Source organism: Nicotiana sylvestris, chromosome 9, assembly GCF_000393655.2.
Source record: "Nicotiana sylvestris chromosome 9, ASM39365v2, whole genome shotgun sequence".
NCBI lineage: Eukaryota > Viridiplantae > Streptophyta > Magnoliopsida > Solanales > Solanaceae > Nicotiana > Nicotiana sylvestris.
This window is the reverse complement of record NC_091065.1, coordinates 78,413,398-78,438,581: the sequence shown is the minus strand read 5'-3', so window position 1 is coordinate 78,438,581 and position 25,184 is coordinate 78,413,398. Positions and strand designations below refer to the sequence as shown.

General features: G+C 36.4%; 1 protein-coding gene and 1 non-coding gene across 2 annotated transcripts; both read right to left on the bottom strand.

Annotated features, from left to right (window-relative positions):
• Positions 1-14,865: 14,865 nt before the first annotated feature.
• LOC104231417 (uncharacterized) lies at positions 14,866-15,910 on the bottom strand. The gene is made up of 2 exons (XR_011402356.1): positions 15,827-15,910; positions 14,866-15,735 (listed from the first exon to the last, which is right to left on the bottom strand). It is a non-coding gene; the product is annotated as an uncharacterized protein (transcript).
• A 3,943-nt stretch (positions 15,911-19,853) lies between these two features.
• LOC104231416 (protein WHAT'S THIS FACTOR 1 homolog, chloroplastic) lies at positions 19,854-23,861 on the bottom strand. The gene is made up of 2 exons (XM_009784414.2): positions 22,162-23,861; positions 19,854-20,603 (listed from the first exon to the last, which is right to left on the bottom strand). Exon 1 carries the CDS (start codon positions 23,734-23,736, stop codon positions 22,471-22,473), a length of 1,266 nt encoding a protein of 421 aa, XP_009782716.1. The 5' UTR covers positions 23,737-23,861; the 3' UTR covers positions 19,854-20,603; positions 22,162-22,470.
• Positions 23,862-25,184: the final 1,323 nt, after the last annotated feature.

The window sequence follows — 25,184 nt, the reverse complement described above, 5'->3', positions numbered from 1 at the left end:
CATTTTCCCCATTTCTGCTTCTTTATGCTTTGTTTATCCGTGTTATGTGGTATCGAGTTGATCGGATCGAATCCGGAATGATTTTGGTAAGGTTTGAGACACTTAGTCTCTTTTGAAGAAGCTTAAGTTAGAAAAGTCAATCGGATATTGACTTATGTGTTAGAGGGATCAGATGTGAATTCCGATGGTTAGGATAGCTTCGGGAGGTGATTTGGGACTTAGGAGAGTGATCGGAATGAGTTTTGGAGGTTCGGAGAACATTTAAGCTTGAATTGGCGAAGTTGATATTTTGGCGATTTCCGGTTGGTAGGTGAGATTTAATATAGGGGTCGGAATGGGATTCCGAGAGTTGCAGTAGTTCCGTTGTGTCATTGGGATGTGCGTGCAAAATTTCAGGTCATTCGGACGTGGTTTGGTTGAGTTTTTGATCAAAAGCGGAATTCGGAATATTTTAAAAACTTAGGCTTGAATCTGATGAGTTTTGGTTGATTTGATGTTGTTTGAGGTGTTTTGAATATTGGAACAAGTTTGAATAAGGTTTTAGGATATGTTGGTGCCTTTGGTTGAGGTCCCGGGGTCCTCGGGTGAGTTTCGAGGAGTTGAACGGATCATTTTTAAGTTAAGAAAATTGCAGATTTTAGTTTCAACTGTTGCAGGCATTTTGGTCTTCGCGTTCGCGAGTGGACCCTCGCGTTCGCGAAGGGTCAGGAAGGGAGGCATCAGGTTTGGCATTCGCGTTCGAGAAGGGGAGTCTCGCATTCACGAAAGGCCGGAATGGTAAGCACTGCGTTCGCGAGAGGCCTGGTCGCATTCGCGTAGGTTGGTGAAGCTGAGGCATCGCGTTCGCAATGGTGAGGTCGCGTTCGCGAAGAAGAGTTTTGGTCAACGGAATTTTTGTGTTTCGTGAACGCAAAGTGTTGACTGCGTTCGCGAAGAAGGAAATTAAGACCTGAGCAGAAGGTTTAAAAGGTCGTCTTGTCCGCGAATGTGGGGTTTATTTCTTCCATTGTTGGTCGTTTTTGGAGCTTTTTGAAGGGGATTGAAGAGGGATTCAAGGGGAATCACTTGGAGGTAAGATTCTTAGACTTAAAACTCGATTCTAATGTGAATTCTACCTAAGTAATCATGGAAATTAAGCCAAAAATTGAAGAACTAGGGCTTGGAAATTTAGACCTTTGATTGAGGATTTGAAGGACAATTTGAGGTCGGATTTCAGAACTTTTGATATGTATGAACTCGTGTGCAGATAAGGAATCTATAGATGTAAAAATTATCTAATTTCGAGACGTGGGGTCGGGGGTTGAATTTTGGTAATTTCAGGATTTATGTTGTAAATTGATTATTTTCGCTTGGGCTTCGTTCCCTTAGCATATTTTGACGTTCTCGTTGTGATTTTGGATAGATTCGACGCAAGTGGAGGCCGATTCGAGGGGGAAAAGGCATCGCGAGCTAGAGATTTTACTGGTTCGGGGTGACTAATGATTGTAAATGATGTCCTGATGGTATGAAACCTCGGACTTGCACATCATTGTGCTATATTGAGGTGACGCACACGCTTGATAACGAGCATGGGGTCGTGCAATGTTGGAGATTGTGAATTAGTCCGTCCTGAATGACTATTTTACTGCGTATTTGACTGAAATCTATTAGCTATCATCATGATTTGGGCGGAATGCCATATTTGGGCCTTGTGCCAACTATTTGAACCCTTCGGGGATTTTTACTGGTATTTCCTCACTATTTTGACTTTACACTTGAACTCAGTCATGTTATATTTCACTATTTTTGTACTCAGCCATGTTTACTCTGTTTTAACACTTAAATAATCTTTTAAATGATATTTTGGGCTGAGAAACATGTTTTACTATTGCCCGAGTGGCTTGTGAGGATTTTTGACTGAGTAAGGCCAAGGGCCTATGTTGTGAGGAAATATTTGATATTGATTATGAGACCGAGAGCCTGAGATATGTACGCCACGAGGTGGCTTGATTGATATGAGGTCAAGGGCCTATTGATGATGCCACGAGGTGGCTTGATATTGTGCTTGGGCCGTAAGGGGCCCCTTCAGGAGTCTGTACACCCCCCAGTGAGCGCGGGTACCCATTGTGATGTGAGATTGAACCCGAGGGGCTGAATTATTCTTTGTGATTGCCTGGGGGGCTGGTACTGTTCTATGTGATAGCCCGAGGGGTTGGTACTGTTCTGAGATGTTGCCCGAGGGGCGGATTTCCTGATACTGTGCCCGAAGGGCGAACCTTTACGTGTTTATTTTCATAACTTACTGTCAATTTCCCTGCTTAATTGTTGAAAAAGGCTTTTCATGAAGTTAAATTGAGATAAAGGATTTTTACCTATCTTTCACTGGTTTTACTGTTTTTAATGGTTTTACTGCTTCATTATAGTATGCTTTGTGCCTTATGTGATTTCCTGCTTTCAGTCTTTATTTATGATTATTACTCACTGAGTTGGAGTACTCACTTTACTCCCTGCACCCTGTGTGCACATTCAGGCATATCTGGTCCCGCTCCCGAGTGCTGATCATTTTCGGCTCAGGCGGATCCGAGGAGTCTCTAGGTAGTTGTTGGCGTTCGCAGCCCGGAGCTCTTCCCTAACTTATTCCTTCATGTTCTTAGTTTCTGTAGTTATATATATTTGGAGTATTCTGTTTTGTTAGATGCTCATGACTAGTGATACCCCGGTATCGAGCTGTGTTGGGTTATTTTCTGCGAATTATGCTATTATCTGTTAACTTTGGATTATCTTATCATGCTTTAGAATTATTTCTTATGGTTTAACTCTTAATAATTTGATATGGGAAGTGTCGGCTGGTCTTGTCTTCACGAGAGGCGTCATCACGATCAGATCCGGGTTTAGGGTCGTGACACGAACTCCAGTATATTATGCTGGACCGGTCTCTGCTGTAGCAAAATAGTGGCTATATTTCATTGACTTGGTAAACGCTGACTATTTTTGAATGACCAGTCCGAAAACTGGTTATACCGTGCTATATCCTACCAAAACAAATTGTGTTTTATTTACTGATTTTCTATGTTATTTTTCTTAGCTCATACAAAAAAGATTATTTAACTAAAATAATATATTTACCGCATCAAACAAGGTATTAGTAATAAAAGAAAAAGAAGAGCGTATATGGTTAAAAAGGAAGCGAATAGTAAAAAGGAAATATTCACATAGTTGTAGTGTGTACAGTGTACACACACAGCCACACATATGAGGTAGCTTTCATTTTCAACTAGTTATATCAAAAGGATAAGATCCATCGAATTTTAATTAGTTGGATGAGATCGCTAGTATCAAGAACAAAAGGAAAAGATCTCTCTTTTTCTGTGACTGGACATCATAACATAATATTAGTTGCACCACATTAAAAATATATTACATAAATTAATTAATTATCATCAGAAAAATCTATGTATCTGCATGTTGAATTGTAACATTCAGGGCTAGGGAATTTTTTAACGTGTTAGACTGGAATAAGGAAACATATTAGAAGTTAAAGTGGTGTAAACCCTAACACTGCCAGAATACATGAATATTTTGACGGTAAATGATATTGGTACACAATAAATGTAGGTTCGATTATCACTGTTCACATTACCCTTGTATCTCTTCCGTTATGTAATAGAATTAAGAAAATGACAGAAATAAACAAAATGTTGTACTTAATAGGAATGGACCTAAAACAGCAACTAGCTTTAGGGCTCTTTCTGTTTTGAGAATAAACTTACAAGAGTGGAACTCGAATCGAAGGACTTCATGACAATCATCCGTTGGATCTAAGTATTTTCAAATGGATTATATATATATATATATATATATATATATATATATATGTATATATTAGATCGTAGGGGTGTTCAAATCGAACCGAAAAATCGCACCAAATTAAAAAGTCAACTAAATCGATTAAAAAATTCGACTAGATCTGGTTTGCTTTGGTTTGGTATTGAGTAAAAAATCTGAACCAAACTAACACATAAATATATACTATATACTTTTGAGACTTTATATTGAATTTTCTTTAAAAATAATATAGAAATATTTGAGATATTCTCATGGGATGTAATATTTAATAGAACTATGAAGTGCATTCATTTTTATTTATTATAAATAATGGGTTGTATCACTTTCTTATCAAGTGTTACTGAAATGCGTCATTCATCTCTTTATTCTTCCATATTCATATGTCAAGATTTCTTATATCTTTTTCGAATTTGAATGGTATTTCGATAATTTAACATTAAATACAATATATCATAATTTAGGTATCATCTTTATTTTTATGTTTAATTATTAAATTCGGTTAACCTTGAAAGCGTACATTAACAAAAAATTATTGTCAGACAACTAAGAAAATAACTATCATGTATTGCTAAAAGAATTCTCTCATAAGAATATTTTGATAGATCATATGATTGTCAATTTTTTTAATTTTTATTAAACATGTATTATGTCACAAAAAAATCCGAAAAAACCTGAAAAATCTGACAAAACCGAACCAATCCAAACCGATATAGTTAGTTTGGTTTGATTTTGATAAAAACCGAACTAACACGGGGCATGTACATCTCTAACTAGACTTGTCAGAAAATAATGTGAAGTCGCTCCTATTTCGTTGTCCAGAGAGCTATACAAAGTAATGACCGAAAAAATGCGTAACGTTTGGGAAGCATGAGCAACCCTTCGCGCACGAGATAGCACTGACAGGTTATCTCAGGGGTTTAGGGGGCTTCTCCTAAACTACAAGCTTTTCTTTGAATCCCCTAGCTACAGCATGGGATATTTGAAGAATTTCTTTTCTAAAAACCTTCTATAATACTCCTTGAGAGAAGCTCTTCGAGCTTCCTCCGCATGCTTGAGTGTATCCCTTTTCTATTAGTAAAGTTGTTAAATTTCTTTTAGTTCCTTTATGATTATAATATAAATAATAGGGGTAGGGGAATTAACAAGCAAAAAAACGGATGCACTAAGGCGCAACTTCGCGCAGTTGCTATGTCCTTGCTTCTATACTAGCTGTATAGATAATTTTTATATTATTGGTCTGAATTTTTTATATAGAGTTACCTTCAATTATTATTTAATGACCTAACTGTATAAATAATTTTTACACCACAAACAGTAGATAAAACTTATTTTAAAACTAATTTCTGAATAAACTGCAAATTGAAGGAATGCCCGAGGTTCTCCTTTTCTCTTTTCTTACTTTTTCCTTTTAAGTCACTGTATGGATGGTAATTTTCTTAAGGACGTGTTAATGGTGAAGTCCCGAACCAAAGTATGGTCTTTTTTGACTTGAAGCACAAAAATAGGTGAAAAAACCAATTGATGAGCAATTTATATATAACGCATGGGTTGAATGCGCCATATCTTAATGGGATATTTGTCCGTTAAGGTATAGCGCATTCAGCCCATGCATTATATTTGAAGTTTACTGGCCCACAATAATTGGTGGATATAGCGCATAGATTTATTGTGCTACATATATAGCGCTTATAATGAATGTGCTATATCCTCAATTACTATACCCTCTTGCATTGATTTTTTGCTTATTTAAGGAGCTTTATTGTTTCGTCAAAAATCCATTCAGGAAAAGTCAGTCTTCTGCATCCTTTTTATTTTCCTTTACTCATTTCAACATATTTGTTTACTTCACTTTTTCTGCATTTTGCTATAATGCCTGAAGAGCGAAAAATTAGGGTTGCATTATATTTGGGAGTGAGGTTGTCGTGGAGAATAACTCAGTACACTATAGTTGTTCTCCATAGTGTATTGTTAAGTTGTCACTTACAATGGAATACAATAGATTGGTATCGTTGTTATGTAAAAAAAATGAGTGTGAGGAAACATTTGGTTAATATTAAAGTAACCGGAAGATATCCATATTCTCTTATTCCGTAAAAGATTGCTTGTTATGTTGAGTTTAACATCAAAGATGATGAAACTCTGAAAGATTTTTTAGGACTCCAGATGAACACCGAAAACTTCTTGTGATAAAAATGCTGGAAATGAACGTTAATTCTTAAGACGTTCGCAATATTGAGGTTCCGCAAAATAGGGATAACCCTCAATCGTCAGGTGATATTTTTGGAGCAGTTTTATTCGAATAGGTTTCGTTTGAAAGAGTTTGGCCAGATCTAAACTTATCTCCACTGGCGAATGAGGAGCGAGGACATAATTTCTCCTCAAGTTTACATAGTCCACACGTCGAGTGGTAAGTTTCAATTTTCCTTTGTATTAGTATATTTTTTTTATGTATCATATTTGTATTAACACTCATATATTCCAAAGGGGTTACCGTCCAGATATGAATTTTACAAGTTATGAACCAACAGACAGTTGGAATATGCCCAGTTTTGGTGTTTTGAATCATGGTGGTCCATCCGAAAATCATCAGCAACTCGATAATGTGCATCATGGGATATCAACAGATTATGAGTTGTAAGTTAAGAGATAAAATTTATATATAATGTTGGGATGAATTTGAGAAACTCATTATTTTATGGTTGTGCAGTAAAAACGAGCAACTTGAAGGTCTTGTCCTTACTTAATTGCCCAAAGACGGTATAATTAATCACGATCTGGCAGATGCATAGAGTTAGGAAGATGATAGTGATTATGACAACAATGCTGATGAGTCTGGAGATAACACACCCTTCCCTGATGAGGGTGATGATGATGAGAAAACGCGTTTTGCTAATGAGAATGAGAATGAGCAACCTGATTTGTTGAGGGAGCATGATGCCACCAATGAGCATGCTCCATATATGCAGACTCCACCTCCCGTTAGATCCAGTGTATGGGTCACATATGCCTATTCATTCAAGGGTGATTCCCTACCTTGATCAGTTGCCCAGTATGTCGGATGTGGATGCCCTCACAAGGGATCTTGATAACATTCGGACAGCAATGGGGGATGAATCTAGACCAATGGTGTTGTCAAAGAATATGTTTTTTTACTGATAAAGCACGCCTAAGCAGGGCGATGCGAATGTACAGCATAAAAGAGTGTCGTGAGATCGAGGTTCATGAGTCATCTCCAGAAGTATACAAGGTTATTTATTGTAGATGATTTTAAGATTGTAGATAGATGATGCGTGCGAGAAAGTTGAAAACAAATATATAGATTATGGGAAAATACAATGGCACCCACACTTGTGATATGGACACATTCAGTAGGAATCATTTTAACTTGATTTCTCTTGTCTTGATTTCACACATTGAATCATCCATAAGGTACAAGATTAAAGAGTGTATAGCATCTGTCCACCAGGTATATGACTATACCATTACCAAAAGAAAAGCATTTCTCGGGGGCATAAACATGTGTTTGAGATTGTTTATAGTAACTTGGATAAGTCCTTTGCCGCTCTACCCATGTACGTAGATGCTTTGCAACATTTTAACCCCAAGACTGTTGTTAAATAGAAGCTTGAGCGGAGTCCGGAAATACAAGAATTCATATTCAAATATGTATTCTGGGCATTTAAACCAGCTATTGATGGTTTTGTGCATTATTGGCGGCAATATCCATAGACGGCACTTATGTCTATGAAAGTATGATATTAAGTTGTTGATCGTCTTTGCAATAGATGCTAATAGAAGCATATTTCCCCTCTCATTTTCTATTTGTTCCAATGAAAGCCAAAAGACTTGGACATTATTTTTGAACCACTTGAAGAAGCACGTTGTCAGACAGTGTTTAGGTATTTGTCTAATATCTGATCGGCATGGTGATATTTTAAGTTCTGTACGGAATTTGGGTACATGGCAGGAACCGTATGCCTACCATCGTTACTGTGTTAGGAACTTGAAGCCCAACTTCCAAAGGGCTCATCCGAACAAGAGCTTACATAATTTAATGTGGATGGCTGCAACAGATCATCAAAAGTGTAAATTCAGGAGGCGAATGAACTTGATTAGGCAGGAAGACCTAGAAGCTTCTCATTGGTTGATGCAACATGAGCTTGACAAGTGGACTTTGCATAAGGATGGTGGTAGAAGATGGGAAATTTTGAATACAAACTTGTCAGAGTCTTTCAACGGGTTGTTGAAGTCTGCATGTGGATTTCCTGTCACTGCCATGGTGTGGATGTCATTCAAGCAAATGGTAGAGAAGTTTGTTGAAAGATCCAGAAGTGCATCATCATTGATGGAAATGGGTGTTGAATTTATGCCACAGCCGAGGAAACGATTTGAGAAATATAGGAAGCGAGCACAGTGGCATACATTTTTATAGTATTGCAGCGACCCGACGACCAAGCCCGTGCACAACTTTCGCTCAATCACCTGTATGTTGTAGCATCTCTAGTCCCAACTGGTAGAACTGGTATAAGCCAATAGCCTGCATAGCATATAACATATTAATTAAGAAAGGATGTTAAAGTAATGTAACATTACAAGTAAGTATAACAAATAACATACCAGTGCCTCATGCCTCCCGACGTATGGAACGTACCAACCACCAACGCGATGAATAGGATGCCTGATCAGAAGGCGAGTAAAACTGCGATACCATCTTATGTACTCATGCTCCTCGTCCAAACGGTCAGGTGGAGGTATGTCGAAATTAGGTCATACCTCTTATCCCAATCCTCTATCTGGGCCTCTAGCCAGGCCAAGTATGTCTGGTCGACCTTGCAGCTATCATCCCGCTGGTAATGTGTGGGATGTAAAGTGGGCGAAATACGTACAAGCTAGCATTGATCAAACTATCGAAGGACTCGCTCGGTGGCATGATGCTCGACTATATCGAGACATATAAGTGGGACTGAAGACATCCACATAGCTCGACCACGGGAGCAATAACCTTGCAATTCAACTATGAGCTCGTCGCTGTATGGCCTCTATATGAACTATATATTAAGCACAAGAACCGTGAGTAAACGCAAGACATATCAATCCAGGCCAATTAAACTTAAATATATATATGTACCTGAGTGCCTTCAAGTAAATCCAACAAATCCATGTAATAATAGATATGATGTCGAGGCTCGACCTCGCGGACGTGGCCTCGCCTATCTACCCACCTCTTAGATAGTGCTAGAAATGGTGGAGGTGGTACATCTGGAGCTATTGGTGGCAGAGATGGCTGGAATTGCAAGAACCGCTCCTAGGCCCAAACCTAATATTGATTGTGGACGTTTAAGTCATTTTTTACTATTTCTATTATAATCATGAAAAGAATAGATTATGTTATCACCTACAGTAGCAATATAAAAATGGTAATGTCTCTCACGGTGCCCATGGATGACCGGCACAACTGCCTATAAAGGTAGGCTAGAACAGTTCCACCCCAGTTGTAATCAGGTAACCCATCTAGCCTCTCCAGATGATATATAAATCGCAAGCTAACTAGGTTTCCTGAAGTATTCGGGAACAGAATACCACCAAACATCATCAGCAGCAACAACCCCATCTGTCGGTCGATAGCCTCTGGTGATGAGTCATCAGTAATCTCCATGTGCAGCGTCACCAGATGCTGCCTAACGGGCGTCAGTTGCAATCGACTGGCACCACTCAAAGCAGTGGCTTTGCAAGCTGGAAACCTGCCAGCCTCTACAACATATGTAGTTAGTCATCTCCCATGTAGTACCTAAGAGCATGCGGGTAGCTGATGGGGAAATCATCAATGGGAAACCCGAATTGAACCTCCACATCCTCTAGCGTGATGTTAGCCTCGCCGATGGGTAGATGAAACGTGTGTGCCTTCGATCGCCACCACTTTATTATAGTTGTGATCAGGGCCCAATCAAACTGCAACTGGACGATCTCTATATCCGATAAAACTATGTCCGCTGAAGGCGTCTAACTTTACGGGGATGCAGTGGGTGGTCCCTAATGAACTCCCAAAGATCGTCTATACGTCTGGGATGGAAGGTATGGGACAGACACTGTCCATCCCAGATGTGTGAAGACCTATGGTTGCCCTAGAACAACAGCAACAGCAGGTCCAGGATGCACGAGGGAAGCTCCCTGACAATGTCTGTAAATTGAACAATATTAATTAAAGTATTTTTTTGTTTAATATTTAACATCTTTAAAGATATTGCGATATTTTTTATATTAATATTTAATTGATAAAAAATTTATATTATTACTTAGTTTGATATATTTTCTATATTATTATTTTATATGTTAGTTTCTATACTAAAATTTGGCAGGGTTTTGTTTGAACTATCATCTTTTTTTCAGATATTTTTGGGTTATAAGAGAATTAAATAATTAATTTTCATAGCTAATCATGATATATTTAATAATTATTCATATAAAAATACTTAGGTTGATGAATTTTTAATATTATTGTTTTATATGTTAGTTTCTTACATTTTTTTAACTAAAATATGGTAGGATTTTGTTTGAACTATCATCTTTTTTTCAGTTATTTTTGGGGTTATAAGAGAATTAAATATTTAATTTTCATAACTAATAAGAAATTTTAGTAATTATTCATATAACAAATACTTAGGTTGATAAATCTTTTATATTAATATTTCATATGTTAGTTTCTTACATATATATATGTATATAAGAGGGAATAGAGGAGGTGAGTTGGCACCTCTCTTTGGCCAAGGATCTTATTTATCTTTTTTCTCCTTTTTTGTCTTTTCCTCCTTCATTCTTTTCATATACTTTGTTTAATAATTGAAAATTGATCATTTTCTAATCAATTTATTACATCTCATTATAATTTTTTTTAGTTACAAAAAGCCTTTCATTTATTTGGCTCCTGAAATATTATGTTTCAATAATTCATAAGTGAATATTATGAATTGAGCAGTAGCTGGAGACACAAGACATGTGAATGGCATTATTATTATACAACACAACGAATGCTTAATCTCTGGTATATTAATTTCATATTTATGTTGTTCACATCAGTTACAAAAACCCTCTCACCTATTTGGTCTCCCTACTAAAATAAAACGCCTCCTACTTCCTTATGCTTAAATCCACATTGCTTCATCCATCTGTATATAAGATTAGCAGTTGTGTGGTTGTGGCAAAGACTTCGAGGAGAAAGAAGAAATTTTCTCCCTTTTTGAAATAGAAATCTGATGATCTGGTTCTCATTCATGCTTGCTTCTCATTAGTTATGTAACAATCAAAATTATTTTTTTTTGTAATGTCTCGTATTTAGCATCCATGGAAAATGTTATTAGTCCGAATTCTGATGGTTGAAATGATAAAATTTGAGCTTGAGGACATTGTCAAGAACTTTGATCCATGTACCGGACTTGGGTATAAACTTATCTAGCACATTACTTTTTTTTGTCCATTTGGACTAATTTTATTCGTTTTCTCTATTTTTATTTTTTGGTATATGTAAAATGAGTCTAGCTTGCTATTTTTTGAAGGTGTTACTCATGCATGGTAATGATGAAATCTTTTCATATCGTCTTAACCTTTGTTGATGCTCAAAAGTCATTCACTTTATTAACCTTGTGTTATTGGAGGTCAGAAATATCATCTTTTTAAAATTACCATCTAGCAGCTAGGATCATATTCAACAAGAACTAGGTAAAAATTTATTCGGTGTAGGTAAATTCCTGCCCAAAAACTTTGTTCCGAGAAGTCAAAATTACCAATTATATAGGAGCATATCCAGCAAGAATTATGTACTGCTTTTTCATTTTTTTTCTTCTTTCATTTTCAATTTACTTTATTTTAAAATTATCTAAGGTCTCTAAAATAGAATATGAACGTTGGACTAAAGATCTCTAATAAATACTAGTAGCAACTATAATGATTAATGTTATTATTATATACATTTACTTCTAAATACAATCACTAACAAAATATGGAGTATTATTTATAATAACGAGAAAAGAGGCTAGAGGACTTACGTTATATTTTATAGGTGATCGTTCCGTGAGCATTCGATCATTATAAAACTATAAAAAAAGTGTCAGCTTTTATTGCATTTTGTTTCTGTTAATCTTTTTCATTAGTTTTCTTCCTTATGTTTTTTAAAATTTAGTGACTTAAAATTACAGGGAATAGCAATAGAAAAAGCATATTCTCATGGTTACTTATAACTTATGTGACACAAATATCAAGATATTTTATGTGCCTTCTCTTGGTTGGATATTTCATATTCTTGCTTGATTCAAACCTTATTTTCCTTTGCGGAAACGAAGCCTGAGAGCCATCTCAAAAGCTTGATGCAACACTTTGAAAGAACAAGGAAGATGAGAATGCTCTTTAGCCTTCTATTTAAGTAAAGCCTATATTTATTTCCTCTTTCATAACTTAAATTTGATTGAGGCATTTATCTTTTGGTATGGTGCCTTACCATTTTAATAACTTCAAAATCGAAATTCTATGGATATGCTAAAAGGTCCATTTGAAATATTTGTATGGATTAAGCTTAGTATTGGAATAAACTAGACATAAATATAGCATAATGCATATAAAAATTCTATTGCCGAATCTCTACCAATTTGAAATTGTCTTGATTGATTGATGGCACTTCGCAGATTACAGAAAGATGGTAACAAGATATTTTATAGCTGCAGAAGCAATTGATAGTTAAGCTAAGTCCCACAATATCTTGGTAGGATTGGGAATAGAATTGTTTCAGCAAGATGTGAAAATAATTATTACAATTTAATAATATTATTAAAAATATCATGCTTTATTGCATTTGTTTCTGCTAATTAATTTCATATGTATTTTTTTCTTATATTTTAAAAAATTTCGTTTGTGGCATACATTATAATTTATATTTTATTTTTGATTTATGAAAATATTATTTCTTCTATCTCAAATAAAATTACAAAAAAGAAATTCAGCTCAAAACTTTTTGAATGATTGACCGCGCGAAGCGCGTGTAAATTTACTAGTTTTTGACTAAAATTCTACAGTGTTTTGTTTGAACTCTCATCTTTTTTCAGATTTTTAGGTTATAACATAATTAAATATTAAATTTTCATAACTAATTATCTAATAATTATTCATATAAAAAATACTACAAACTTAATAGTAAATAATATTAAATTTATTTCATTCGTAACGATTTGTTTGTTAACTTTTATATTTTGCCCAAAACTATGGCAGCATCTCTTTCGTAATGTCGACTAATTATTTTATGATTCATATCTAATATTTGATAATTATCTACTAATATATTAAATCTATAATTGAGTACTCTAGCGAGTTAGTTAATGAGGGCACATAGTTTTTATTCTAGACTAAAGAATCCTAAAGAGCACTAAAGTCACACTACTCTAAATAGTCTTAAACAAAGTCAACTACTATAAATTAAAATTTATTATCAGTATTACTACGCTAAAGCGTACTACATATCAATTAAAGGTACAACATAACACTAAAGGGCACTAAACAATAACAAAGTCACATATTGTTATATGTACAACAATAAAGTCACATATAACACTAATTATTCAACAAAATAAAATATATAATTTTAATAAACTAATCCGGATAAAAAACAAAAAATACTTATATAAGAAAACGATCACAAAAAGTATACAACACAGTAAAAACATCTAATTAGTAATTTATATACATGAGTTCTCGGAATACCTCGTTTTAGCTCGCTAAAATACTAAGGGGACACGATTTTTGGGAGACGGGTGGACTCCAATAGAAATTTATGCTTTAAAAATGGGGGAGGGGGGCGCTTTGTGCGTAATGTCGAGGAAGAAGGCTGGGCCATTTATTATATAGGTATAGAGCATATTTTCAACTTCAAGTATAGCGCATCCCGTATATGTGATATACTTATAATTTGACCAACATTTGAATTTCAAATATAGCGCATGAGTTGCACGCGCTATAGCTTAATGGACAAACTTGCCGTTAAGGTATACCGCATTCAACCCATGCGTTATAAATTGTTCATCAGTTGATTTTTCGCCTATTTTTGTTCTTTGAGTAAAAAAAGACCACACTTTTGATTCCGGACTCTTAATGATGTACTTGAATGGAAAAAATAAGCTGGAAATAAACTCAAGTCAATCAAATCAATCATAATCAGCATGTAATTCCATTCGAAGTCGCTTTTTTGGCTATACTATGATACTCCATTAGTCAAACTCTACTTTATTCCTCATGTGTGCTATTTGTGGATAGTGAATGAAGTTACACGATCTCATATGCTCCTGTTTAATTTGAGGCCTTAACAATCATCTTCTTAATTTTTCTAATACTTCTTTACAAAGAGCACAAGTCCCATCAAAGTTAGTAGTGGCTATGTTGGCCTATATGATATTTGATCATTTATTTAAAGAATAGAGTCGATAAACGTTAATATATACTCCCTCCGTTTCAATTTATGTGAATCTATTTCTTTTTTAGTCCGTGCCAAAAAGAATGACTCATTTCCCTATTTGGAAACAATTTACCTTTATGCAATGATTTATAGCCACATAAAATATATGTGCTTCATTTTACACCACAAGTTCAAAAGTCTTCTCTCTTTTCTTAAACTCTGTGTCCAGTCAAATGAGTTCACATAAACTGAAACGGAGGGAGGGTATATATATATGGTTGACTTGGCAAAAGCTAATTTTTACCCTTTATTTGGGCGCCAGATGTAGTAAGGCCAAAGAGAATGGCGGCTTTTCATGTTTTATTTATTGTATATATAAAAGAGAATGGCAGCTTTTTAGAATAATTGTTATCTTATTATATGTATTAGTGTTAATTTCCTTAATAATGTGTTAAAGTTAAACCGACAAAACCATTCTAGTTCTACCTCCACGTAAAAAGGATAGGTAAAAATACCAATAAATGCTTTCTTAATCTGGGTTCATTGTTCTCAATGTTAGCAAAGAAGGACCAAGAAAAGCTTTAAGTCTAACATATTTGAAGAAAAACACAGAAGTTAAAAGGTTAGCACATAATTGATGGAAACAGATACTACATCACTTTATTTCTTTAGTTCAACTACACATTAAGACTTTCATCAGCATTAAAACTAAATAGGTCACTATTACTTATCTATCTTTCCTTTTTTTCTTTTTTTTTTCAATTTCAAGAAGCTATAGTTAACAAAGATAAACAAACACCAGTATACCATAATTCCTGTGAAAGGTTATTGTGAGATGGGGGGCATCAGGGAAACTGGGGTAACATTTGAGTTTCAAACTTTATCCTCGAACCGCACTCGAAAGTAACATTGCAAGATGAATCAACCACAACATTATACTGGTGTACAGGCCTAGAAAGGAAAGGAGGCAAGTGAACCAGCAGATCACAGACACATTCACTATCGACTTGTTTCATCCACCTACAGCACTCCTCTTCTACAGGAGTTTCCTTATGAACGTGGTGTCGTCCATGCTTGTGTCTGTGTCTTCTCTCTGGAGGAGAAGGAGGTGACGGCGGTGGTGGAGGAGGTGATGGTGGAGATGGTGGAGGCCCTGGAGTGTATGGAAGCAATGAACATGCATGATTCACAAGTGTAAATTGAGAGGCACAAAGCGGACGAGTGACAATAGGTGGCTGAAGTACCCATTGGCTTCTTGATCCACTTGGGTGCAGCAGCACTAGGAAAACCACAATCAATACTATCTTTGGTAGGTTGTGTATGTCCATCTCCCCGATTGACAAAGCGTTCTGCTACCTGACGCTTGAAAAAGCAGCTTTCAAGGTCTTTGTTATATCCTCAGTAATAAGTAGTAAGTAGAAGTACCTACCTGCCACCAATCTATCTTTTACTTATATAAACTATAACCCTGCGTTCACAAGCTTTGCATGTTATTCAAATTAGGTACTGATTTTTAGGTTTCATCGGCCAAAAAAATTTGAAAAAGAGAAAAGGGTGAATGTTGGTATGTACCTTATAGTAGAGCATATTAGGTCCATGGTTGAGAAAGCCTCTCTTTTTGTGTGAATGCTGCTTCTTTTTCTCAATACAAAATTGAGACAACTGAAAGCTTCCTAACTGTTACAAACATAAATAAATAAATAAATAAATAGAAGTACTAAAAATTCAAGCGCTTACAATAAGTACTCATTTTTATCACCTGTTGAGGGAGGAGATGGGATTAGCAGACTATTTATCCCATTCAATGTTTCTGATTTTCTTCCTTTTATTCCAAAGTTATTGGCAGCTGCCAGCTTGTTACTCTAGAGACTTATTGTTCCAAATTGGAGATCTCTATGAATCAGCAAAAGCATATAATACAAGGAATTAAACAAAAAACAGTACCAGTTGAAAAACATAAATACAAGCAAACTATAGGATTTATCATTCACAATCAGAAGGGCCTGGGTTTTACTTCTAAGAGTGCTCATGTCACGACCCGGAATTCCCACCCTCGGGAGTCGTGATGGCACCTACTCGTAGAAGCTAGGCAAGTCACGAACTTAGAAATCTTTAACTCTTCTGTTTTAATCCTTCTTACAACTTATATTAATAAGTGATAAACATCTAAATGACAGCAGAATGCAAGATTTAAGCGAAAATCTTAAATAAATATAAAACCAAAATATTTCGAAAGTCAGCACATGCCTCTACCCAGAAACTGGTGTCACAATATCCACGGACTACTAAGATCACTACACACAACTGTTTGAAAGAAATAAGCACTGTCTGTTTCGGATACAAGAGATAACAGAACATAATAAAAGATAGAGGAGACGTCGGGCTTGCGGACGCCTGCAAGACTACCTCGGTATCTCGGTGGACTGAAAGCTGGCTCCCCTACTGCTACTGATCAAGTGTCGCTCCTGTATCTGCACATAGTGCAGAGTGTAGTATCAGCACAACCGACCTCATGTGCTGGTAAGTGTCTGGTCTAACCCCGGCGAGGTAGTGACGAGGCTAGGACCAGACTCCAGATAAACCTGTGCAGTTATATAATATACAGCAGAAATATAAACAGGTAATAACAGTTTAAAAGGGAGGGGGAAACTTGCTTCGGGGAAACATATCAATTCTATCAGAAACTTAATAAAGTATGAAAGAACACTCGATGTCTACAATCAATACAATGACAATATTGTTGCGGCGCGCAACCCGATCCCTTATCATTTAGCATTGTTGCGGCGTGCAACCCGATCCACATATATAACTGTTGCGGCGTGCAACCCGATCCAATATAACATCTGTTGCGGCGTGCAACCCGATCCAATATAATATCTGTTGCGGCGTGCAACCCAATCCAATATAATATCTGTTGCGGCATGCAACCCGATCTAATATACAGTCAACAATAATCATAGTTAACCGTCCCGACAAGGGATCAACAATAGACTACACTATCCCGGCAAGGGAACTCAACAGTACAAGTATATACGTCCCGGCAAGGGAGAAACAGCCATAACCAAACTTGTTCCAACATCTAACTATCTCAACTATAACTCAACTAGTTCAATATCTAACTATCTCAACTATAACTAAACTTGTTACAACACCTAACTACCCAGCTATAACCAAACTTGTTACAACACCTAACATGAAGAATCACCAACCTAAGCGTCCATAATATCAATTAAGAACACAATGCAAGGGAACTTCAACTCAACAATAGCCCGGCAAGGGGGCAACATAATGATCTCTTCTCTTTCTCACTTTTACTTCACAATTCACTTCACAACTCGAGCCAATGCTCTAGAGTTTCGATTATCACTTATACTTTCACAATTCGTTATACAACTGGAGTCAACGCTCCTCAATGTTCATAGGTCACAACTCTTTCCACAACTTTACACAACAAATAAAAATCTTCACCAAGGCACGAATAATACAACGAGATCATAAAAATCATAAGATAAGACTCACGGTCATGCTTGACACCAACGCATAGATACTCGCCACCATGCCTATGCATCGTACTCGACAAGAAACAAATAGCAAATAGGACACAACTCCTAATCCCTCAAGCTAGGGTTAGACCAAACACTTACCTCGATGTCACGAACGCAACTCAAGGTTCAATTATAGCTTTACCCCTTGATTCCACCGCCAATTCGCTCGTATCTAGTCACAAATTACTTAATTACATCAATAAACGCTAAATGAATCAATCTCAATGCATGAAAATGAGTTTTCCAAAGTTTTACCCAAAAAGTCAAAAATCGCCCCCGGGCCCACATGGTCAAAACCCGAGGTTCGAACCAAAACCCGATTACCCATTCCCCCACGAACCATTATATAAGATTTGTTCGGATCTCAAATCGAGGTTCAAATCCCCAATTTTTGAAGAAAACCTAGGTTCTACCCAAAACACCCAATTTCCCCCATGAAAATCTTTGATTTTAAGTTGAAATCATGTTAAAATATGTTAATGATTGAAGAAAACTAGTAAAAAAATGACTTACAATTGATTTGGAGAAGAAAGGTTGTTTGAAAAATCGCCTTCTATGTTTTTGGGGTTTTTAAAAAATGAAAAATAACTGAAAAGTCCGTTTAAATATACTCCTCTCACACCCTCTCCGTGGACAACATAAAAAAGACTGCGACCGCGGAGCTCCACCGCGGACCGCAAGAAATCGAGCGCGGCCGCGAAGGCTTGTCCTTGCTCACTGCGGTCGCGGAGTCCCCACCGCGGCCGTGAAGCTTCCACCGTGGACCGCGAGACCTGGCTTCAGAGACCTGCAACTTCTCTAAATCTACAACTTTTTCCTAAGTGTAAAAACATCCCGAAACTCACTCGAGCCCTCGGGGCTCCAAACCAAATGTCATACTAACTCAAAAACATCATATGGACTTACTCGTGTAATCAAATCATCAAAATAACCTCATGAACATCAAATTAAATCTCGAGATCAATGAATTTTTCTCAAAACTTCTGTAAACATAAATTTTGAAATTTAAGTCCGAATCACGTCATGTGACATCCGTTTTTCACCAAATTCCACAGAAATGTCTTAAATCATATATAAGACCCGTACCGGGCGTCGGAACCAAAATACGGGCTCGACACATCATGTTCTAATCAATTTCATTTCAAATTTCTTTAAACAATTCCAGAAAATAATTTTCTTTAAAAATTCGTTTCTCGGGCTTGGACCTCGGAATTCGATTCCGGGCTTACGCCTGAGTCCCATATTTTCCTACGGACCCTCCGAGACCGTCAAATCACGAGTTCGGGTCTATTTACCCAAAACGTTGACCGGAGTCAAATTAGCTCATTTTATAATCAAAACTTAACGTTTTTCACATATTATCATATTTAAGCTTTCCGGCTACGCGCCCGGATTGCGCACGCTCATCGAGGTGGCTCTAAATGAGGTTTTCAAGGCCTCAGAACACGAAAATTTCGTTTTAAAACAAGTGATGACCTGTTACATATTGGGATTTAAAACAATCAGAATTTCTATTACATTGGGATCAAGGAAGGGGACGGGGGAGAGCGAGAATTAAACTCACACTTATTTAAGCCTTGTGATACAAAGCGTTGATTATACAAACATGACTTTATTTCCTGCACAGACCCAACGTAGGTCAACATTGCTGAGGTACAAATGTGTGCTGCAAACCATCGGTAAACCCCTAAATATATATAAGCTTGGCTAGTTGTTGCAAAAAATTATGGACAAAAATTTGGAAAAGAACAAGAAAATGATGTATAGCAGGTTCAAGGAGTTCCTATAAGCATAATATACTTCCAATACCAAGAGGTAACTGCAGCTAAGTCCAGCCCTAAACAATATCTTTACGAAGTTAAATTACAAATTGGAACTCCTCTAACAATTTGAGATCACAAAATATTACTCTACTTTAAAGAACTTGGAAGCAAAAATATGAGATAGTTTCTGGTAGCTATGATGATGCCAGGAAATCCAACCAGTGCATATTATCCTCACAAAGGAAAAGTTTAGACGGAGATCTCAATAACTACAACAAACAACAACGAATACGCCTCAATCCCAAATAGAGGGAGATCCGAATATTAACCAAACTAGAGTGAACAAAGTCACAGTAGTGTCAAAGATTAGTACAAAGTACAAACTATACCATTTCACTGTCCCTTACCTTCTTTTTTTTTGGCATAAGGGAAGGTGCTCAGAATTTCAGGAAAGGAAAATGAATATATACTGATCATGATTAACTCCATTGCACCAGACTTATCTTACAAAGAAATTAGCATCTGTAGCCTGTTCTCGGTCTGCATGATGCTTATACTGAAAATTTACATCACACTAAACATCCCCTGCAGTTATCATTAGGCCCATAAGTTTCTAACCACGTCCCTTGCTCCACGAAACATAACTATTGTCCGGTCATCGTATTGTCCACCTCTTTCATCTGTTCAATCACCAATTGGCTAGATAATTAGCATGTGCTCCCCTGTCATACCCAATGGAGCAGTCCACAAGTGCAAGTATTATTGAGAAACTGCAATCTTCAGCAATTTTGCTAATTTGGTATGATCAATGATTTTATCACATCAGATTAGCTCCACTTCCAGGATTGGTGTTTGGTAGTCATCATCTCTCAATATGAACTGAGTTTATGCGAGGCTGACACCTTGTTTACAAGGCACGCTATAATTGCAGGCCGACCACAGAATAGCATAATCCATATTACTCGAATTTATTATGAATTCTTCATCCTTGATGCTCAAATCTCCCTTCTAATGCAGCTATCGACATTGAACTAAAGATGCCTGCAAGAGGAAAATGCATTCAATCAGTTTCTTCTGTATAATATTTGAAACTTCTAACTTGTTGCATTAAGACCAAACCAAATCGCTGGCTACAAGCTGGATATTGCCTCCTTTCCACTGGAATTCTTCCTGCTGGTGACCAATCTTGTCAGTCATTATCCTTTTTGGGGGATAGTTTGCTGCTTTCAGGATCTTGAGCCAAGGGTCTATCGGAAACAACCTCTCTACTTGCATAAGGTAGGGGTAAGGTTGCGTACTAAGTTACTAACTACCCTCCCCAAACCCCACTTGTGGAAATGCACTGAGTTTGTTGTTGTTGATGTCAATTTATTGTTTTCAGGGTGTTTTACGCATAGAAAGCAATCCCTTGAGCGATTGGCATTGGACCATTCTTTTAAGATGCGGAGACATGAAATCTTAGTTCAGGAGCTATATCGTAAGTTTCATAGGTGCTCTCAACTGTTTGCAACTATTCACCGAACCATGCATGACGAACAAGATGAAAGTAACAATTGTTGAGGGACGAGGTAGACCTAAAATCACATGAAAGGAAGTTGTCCCGAAAGACCTACTAATCCTTTGAATCAATGCAGACTTAGCTAAAGATAGGGCACAATAGAAGAAAAGGATCCATATATGTGATACTTACTACCTAGGAATAGGGTTTAAATTTGTTAGAGAACTTTTATTATTATTATTATTATTATTATTATTATTATTATTATTATTATTATTATTATTATTATTATTACTTTATCTATATAATATGTAACTTATTTTCACTACTTTATGTTATTTTGGCAATGACGATGATATGAGTTGAGCTTAAAAAGAAAAGTGAGGATCCATATTGCTGACCCCAACTTTGTTTGAAACTGAGGCGCAATTGTTGTTGTACATAGGACTCATATCCAACTTCATCTGCCATATTTTGGTGGATAAGATTTGTCATTTAATGAAGCTTTATAGGCACCAGGAACGAAACTTGCTAAAATCAGGAAGTCCTGAAATGATTATTGGCTTAATAGTAAATGGAGGATACCTTAACAATAAGAAGGAAAAAAATGTAACCGACGGATAAGGCAGGATTATCCTCCGTTATAGGGCATAAGAAGAAAGATCGTTAAGTTCTCATCATTTCATTCAAAACCATCATATCAGCAACTCTTACAGCCCTTAGATAATGGAAGGGGAACAAAGAAGAGTAGAAACAAGAGACATCAGGGTATGGGAGTGTGGGGAAAGTGAGAGATGCATGCCAAAGAAGGTTTATAAAAATTAAGACTCTGTTGGTCTCAAAATATGTCGAGAATAGATTGTCAGCTTGAACTCCTTTTCAGAAAGAAAAGGAGATATTCAGGTTGAACTTAAATTCTCATATGAAGCAATTAATTTTTAAACTAAGAATGTCCATCCAAAATTGTGAAGATGGGTTTCTCAACAATAATATCTTGTCCCAAAATTTTTGAAAAGACGCAGCTGCTTTGCAAAAACAGTGTCTACTAAAATCGTAAGTGCTCTGCTAATTTGCAAGTTGCAATGAGCAGTGAATAATTACCTGGAACTCTCAACTCTCTGCTTTGCTAGTCAAAGTCACAAAGAAAACAAGAATTTGCAGAAGCATGTGCTGAAACCCAAAGTGATGTAACCCTTGCTCTGAGGGAAGTAGAAGTTTGCAGAGAAAAAGAACAAGTTGGTACAAACAACTGAATCATATGAACATCATCTTTTGGTTTCTTTTGTCAGAAGAAATCTTCTCTGAAATGTAGCATCCTCAAAATGAATATTCCCTCACTGAGATCCAGGAAATGAAGACTCCTTTGTTCTAACATCACTAGCCATTTTGTATTGACACCCAACTTCACTTTCAAGATGATGTTAGTGTTGACAGCTCGGCATCTTCCTCCTCGTCCAGAAGCTCCTCCTCATATTTATGATAGTCTAGTCCATTATTGCTAACCGCCATCATTTTCATGTCCTTCTGAACCATCTCTCTTTGCAATCTCAATCGCTCAGCTTTCTGCTTGTGGCCCTCAGCAAGTAACTCGAGAAATTTGTCTTTAATCTCGAGAAGTGGGTCTAGATCAATCAGCTCACTATCCTTGTATGCTTCCCTAAGCATTGCAGTTTTAATCCCACACTTCAACGACATATAAAATATCCCCGAATGCCTAGTAAATACATTCGAGAATGCGTTTGAGAACCTATATTCGTCACTAAACTTCCCCAAAATGTCGATAGGAACCCTCTTATAAATAGAAAGCGATAGCAACTCGTGGAAAACCCCCACAGTCCTCTTCTCCATCTCTCGTGAAGATTGATCCAAATGTGATGCATCATTGTAGGGTGATATATAAGGAAGCTCTATCCAATCTCGAATCCACTCTCTCACTTCCTTCCTAATGAAAAAGCCCGGAGGAAGTTTCCAGTTAAATGCTGGCCTAGATCTGATCCCTGTTAACCTTGATTCTTCCTCAGCTCTTAGCTCAATCACCGACTTCGCAAACTCCGGGTTCCATGTAACCAATTGTAAAAATGATTTTCCCTCCCCAGGTTCACCAATTAAGTTAAAATATTCCGGATATTTTGGCACCAAATTTACCAAAAAATCATTTGGGAACCCGAATTCCCTCTTCACCTGTACTAATTTATCTGCACTTACAACATTATCCTTAGACATCATTAGAAGTTTGCACAACTTAGAAACCAAAAAGTTTTCATTTTTTATATAAATCCTACTCTCCTCTTCCAAGAATTGCCTTAATCTATCGCTTGCCCGAATGAACGTGACCGGATCGGATTTAGGCCTGACCCGATCCATGTAAGTATCGAATAACCCGGGGTTCAAATAAAGAAAAGTTTTGATTTTTACGGGCAACCGCAATCTTTCGCGTCGTTTCTCCAAATAGTGAAGAGGAATTACCTGACCCGGTTCGTTTAGCACTTCTTTAACAACTCTTGCGCAATGCTTCCATTTTTTGTCGTTTTCGATTGCTTGGTCTAGCTTTGAGTCCTTGCGCCATGCTACTTTAAGGCTTGAGATTGATGCTGTGAATTGCGTGAAACCCCTAAATTCATGGGGTTTCCGATTTGAGCTTCCGAGTAAATAGACAAGCCGGTTTGCGAGTTGCATACCTGGGTTTAGGGTTTTGGTGTAATTGTGGAATAGGAATTGCTTTGGATTCCAGATTCCAGGGTTTAGGGTTTTGGTGAAATTCCGGGACCCGAGTGTTCCAACTGAACGGGTTTGATTTGGGCTTGGTCATATAATGCGTTGATCTTGATGCTGGCTACCAAGACTGCCGTCAACGGAACAGCTTGTTTGGATGGGCGTTACGTTTTGTATTATATGGTATTGTTACTTTAAATACGATGTTTGTTTTGGTTGTTACTTAAATTTATTGTATTGTATCGTTAAATCCGTCGTTACGTAACGACGAAATGTGTCACTTTATGTAACGACCGATTTGGTGTGGTTGTGTCGTTATTTTGTCGTTTTCTCTCATCTCATCCTTCACTCTTATTAAATAATTTTATTTTATCATTTACCCTAATTTTTTATATAATAAATTTACCCCGAATCATAATTTTTCTTTATAATATTGCAAATTTATTATTCATATTGTTGGAGCATGATATCATGAAACAACAGCATACAATCTATCCAAACATTGTATTTATCAAAAAATACAGTACAGTACAATACAATACATTACGAAACGATGTGTAACAACCATCCAAACAAGCTATAAGACACAACCCAAGTTTATAGGATGTTTGACTAAGCTTATACTCTGGTCAAACTGATTTATAAGTATTTTTTTATTTATCTATATGTTTGGTAACATTTATAAGCCACTGTTTAAAAGTTAAAATCAGTCATAAGTCATAAGCTAGTCACCCCAACTTATGGCTTTTCAGCTTATAAGCAATTTTAGTTTGACCAAGATTTTTACTAATTTATCTTTAATAATATTTTCTAATTCACAAAATACTTTTACCAAAATATATTTCCTAACTTTCTCTTCATTCCATATTTGTTGTCCATCCTTTCTTACAAAGAAACTTTTTAATTATAATTTTTTTGTCAAATTTTAAACGGTATTTCAATCATTTTAACAAAAGAACATCTTATCAATATCTTTTTACCAAAATACATCAATTGCTTATTCTCAGTTTTAGCACTTCTATCCAAACACTTAAATGCTTATTTAAAAATCAATTTCAACTTCAAGCTTATCAGTTATTTATAATCAGCTAATTCAAACGAGCTCTTACAAATTATTTAGATTTTAGTCATTTTGGAATCAAACTTGCGGGGTGTGTTTTGTCTTTCTAATTCTTTTAATAATTGGTTGGTGCAAATGTTTGGTTGGTGAAAATATTTTTCTTCAGAACACATTTTCTCTGATTTAGGGGGAAAATAATTTTTAAAAGAAATACTGATAAAAAAAACAAGCTAGCCTTTTTTTGGGGTTGTCTCTCCCCTTTTGTCACGATCCGGATTTCCCACCCTCGGGAGTCGTAATGGCGCCTATTCGTGAAAGCTAGGCAAGCCGAGTATTATAGATTCATTAACCC

What these genes read in the sequence shown, in the direction of transcription:
- LOC104231416 (XM_009784414.2), bottom strand. Translation starts at nt 23,736, where the DNA reads ATGCAACTCGCAAACCGGCTTGTCTATTTACTCGGAAGCTCAAATCGG.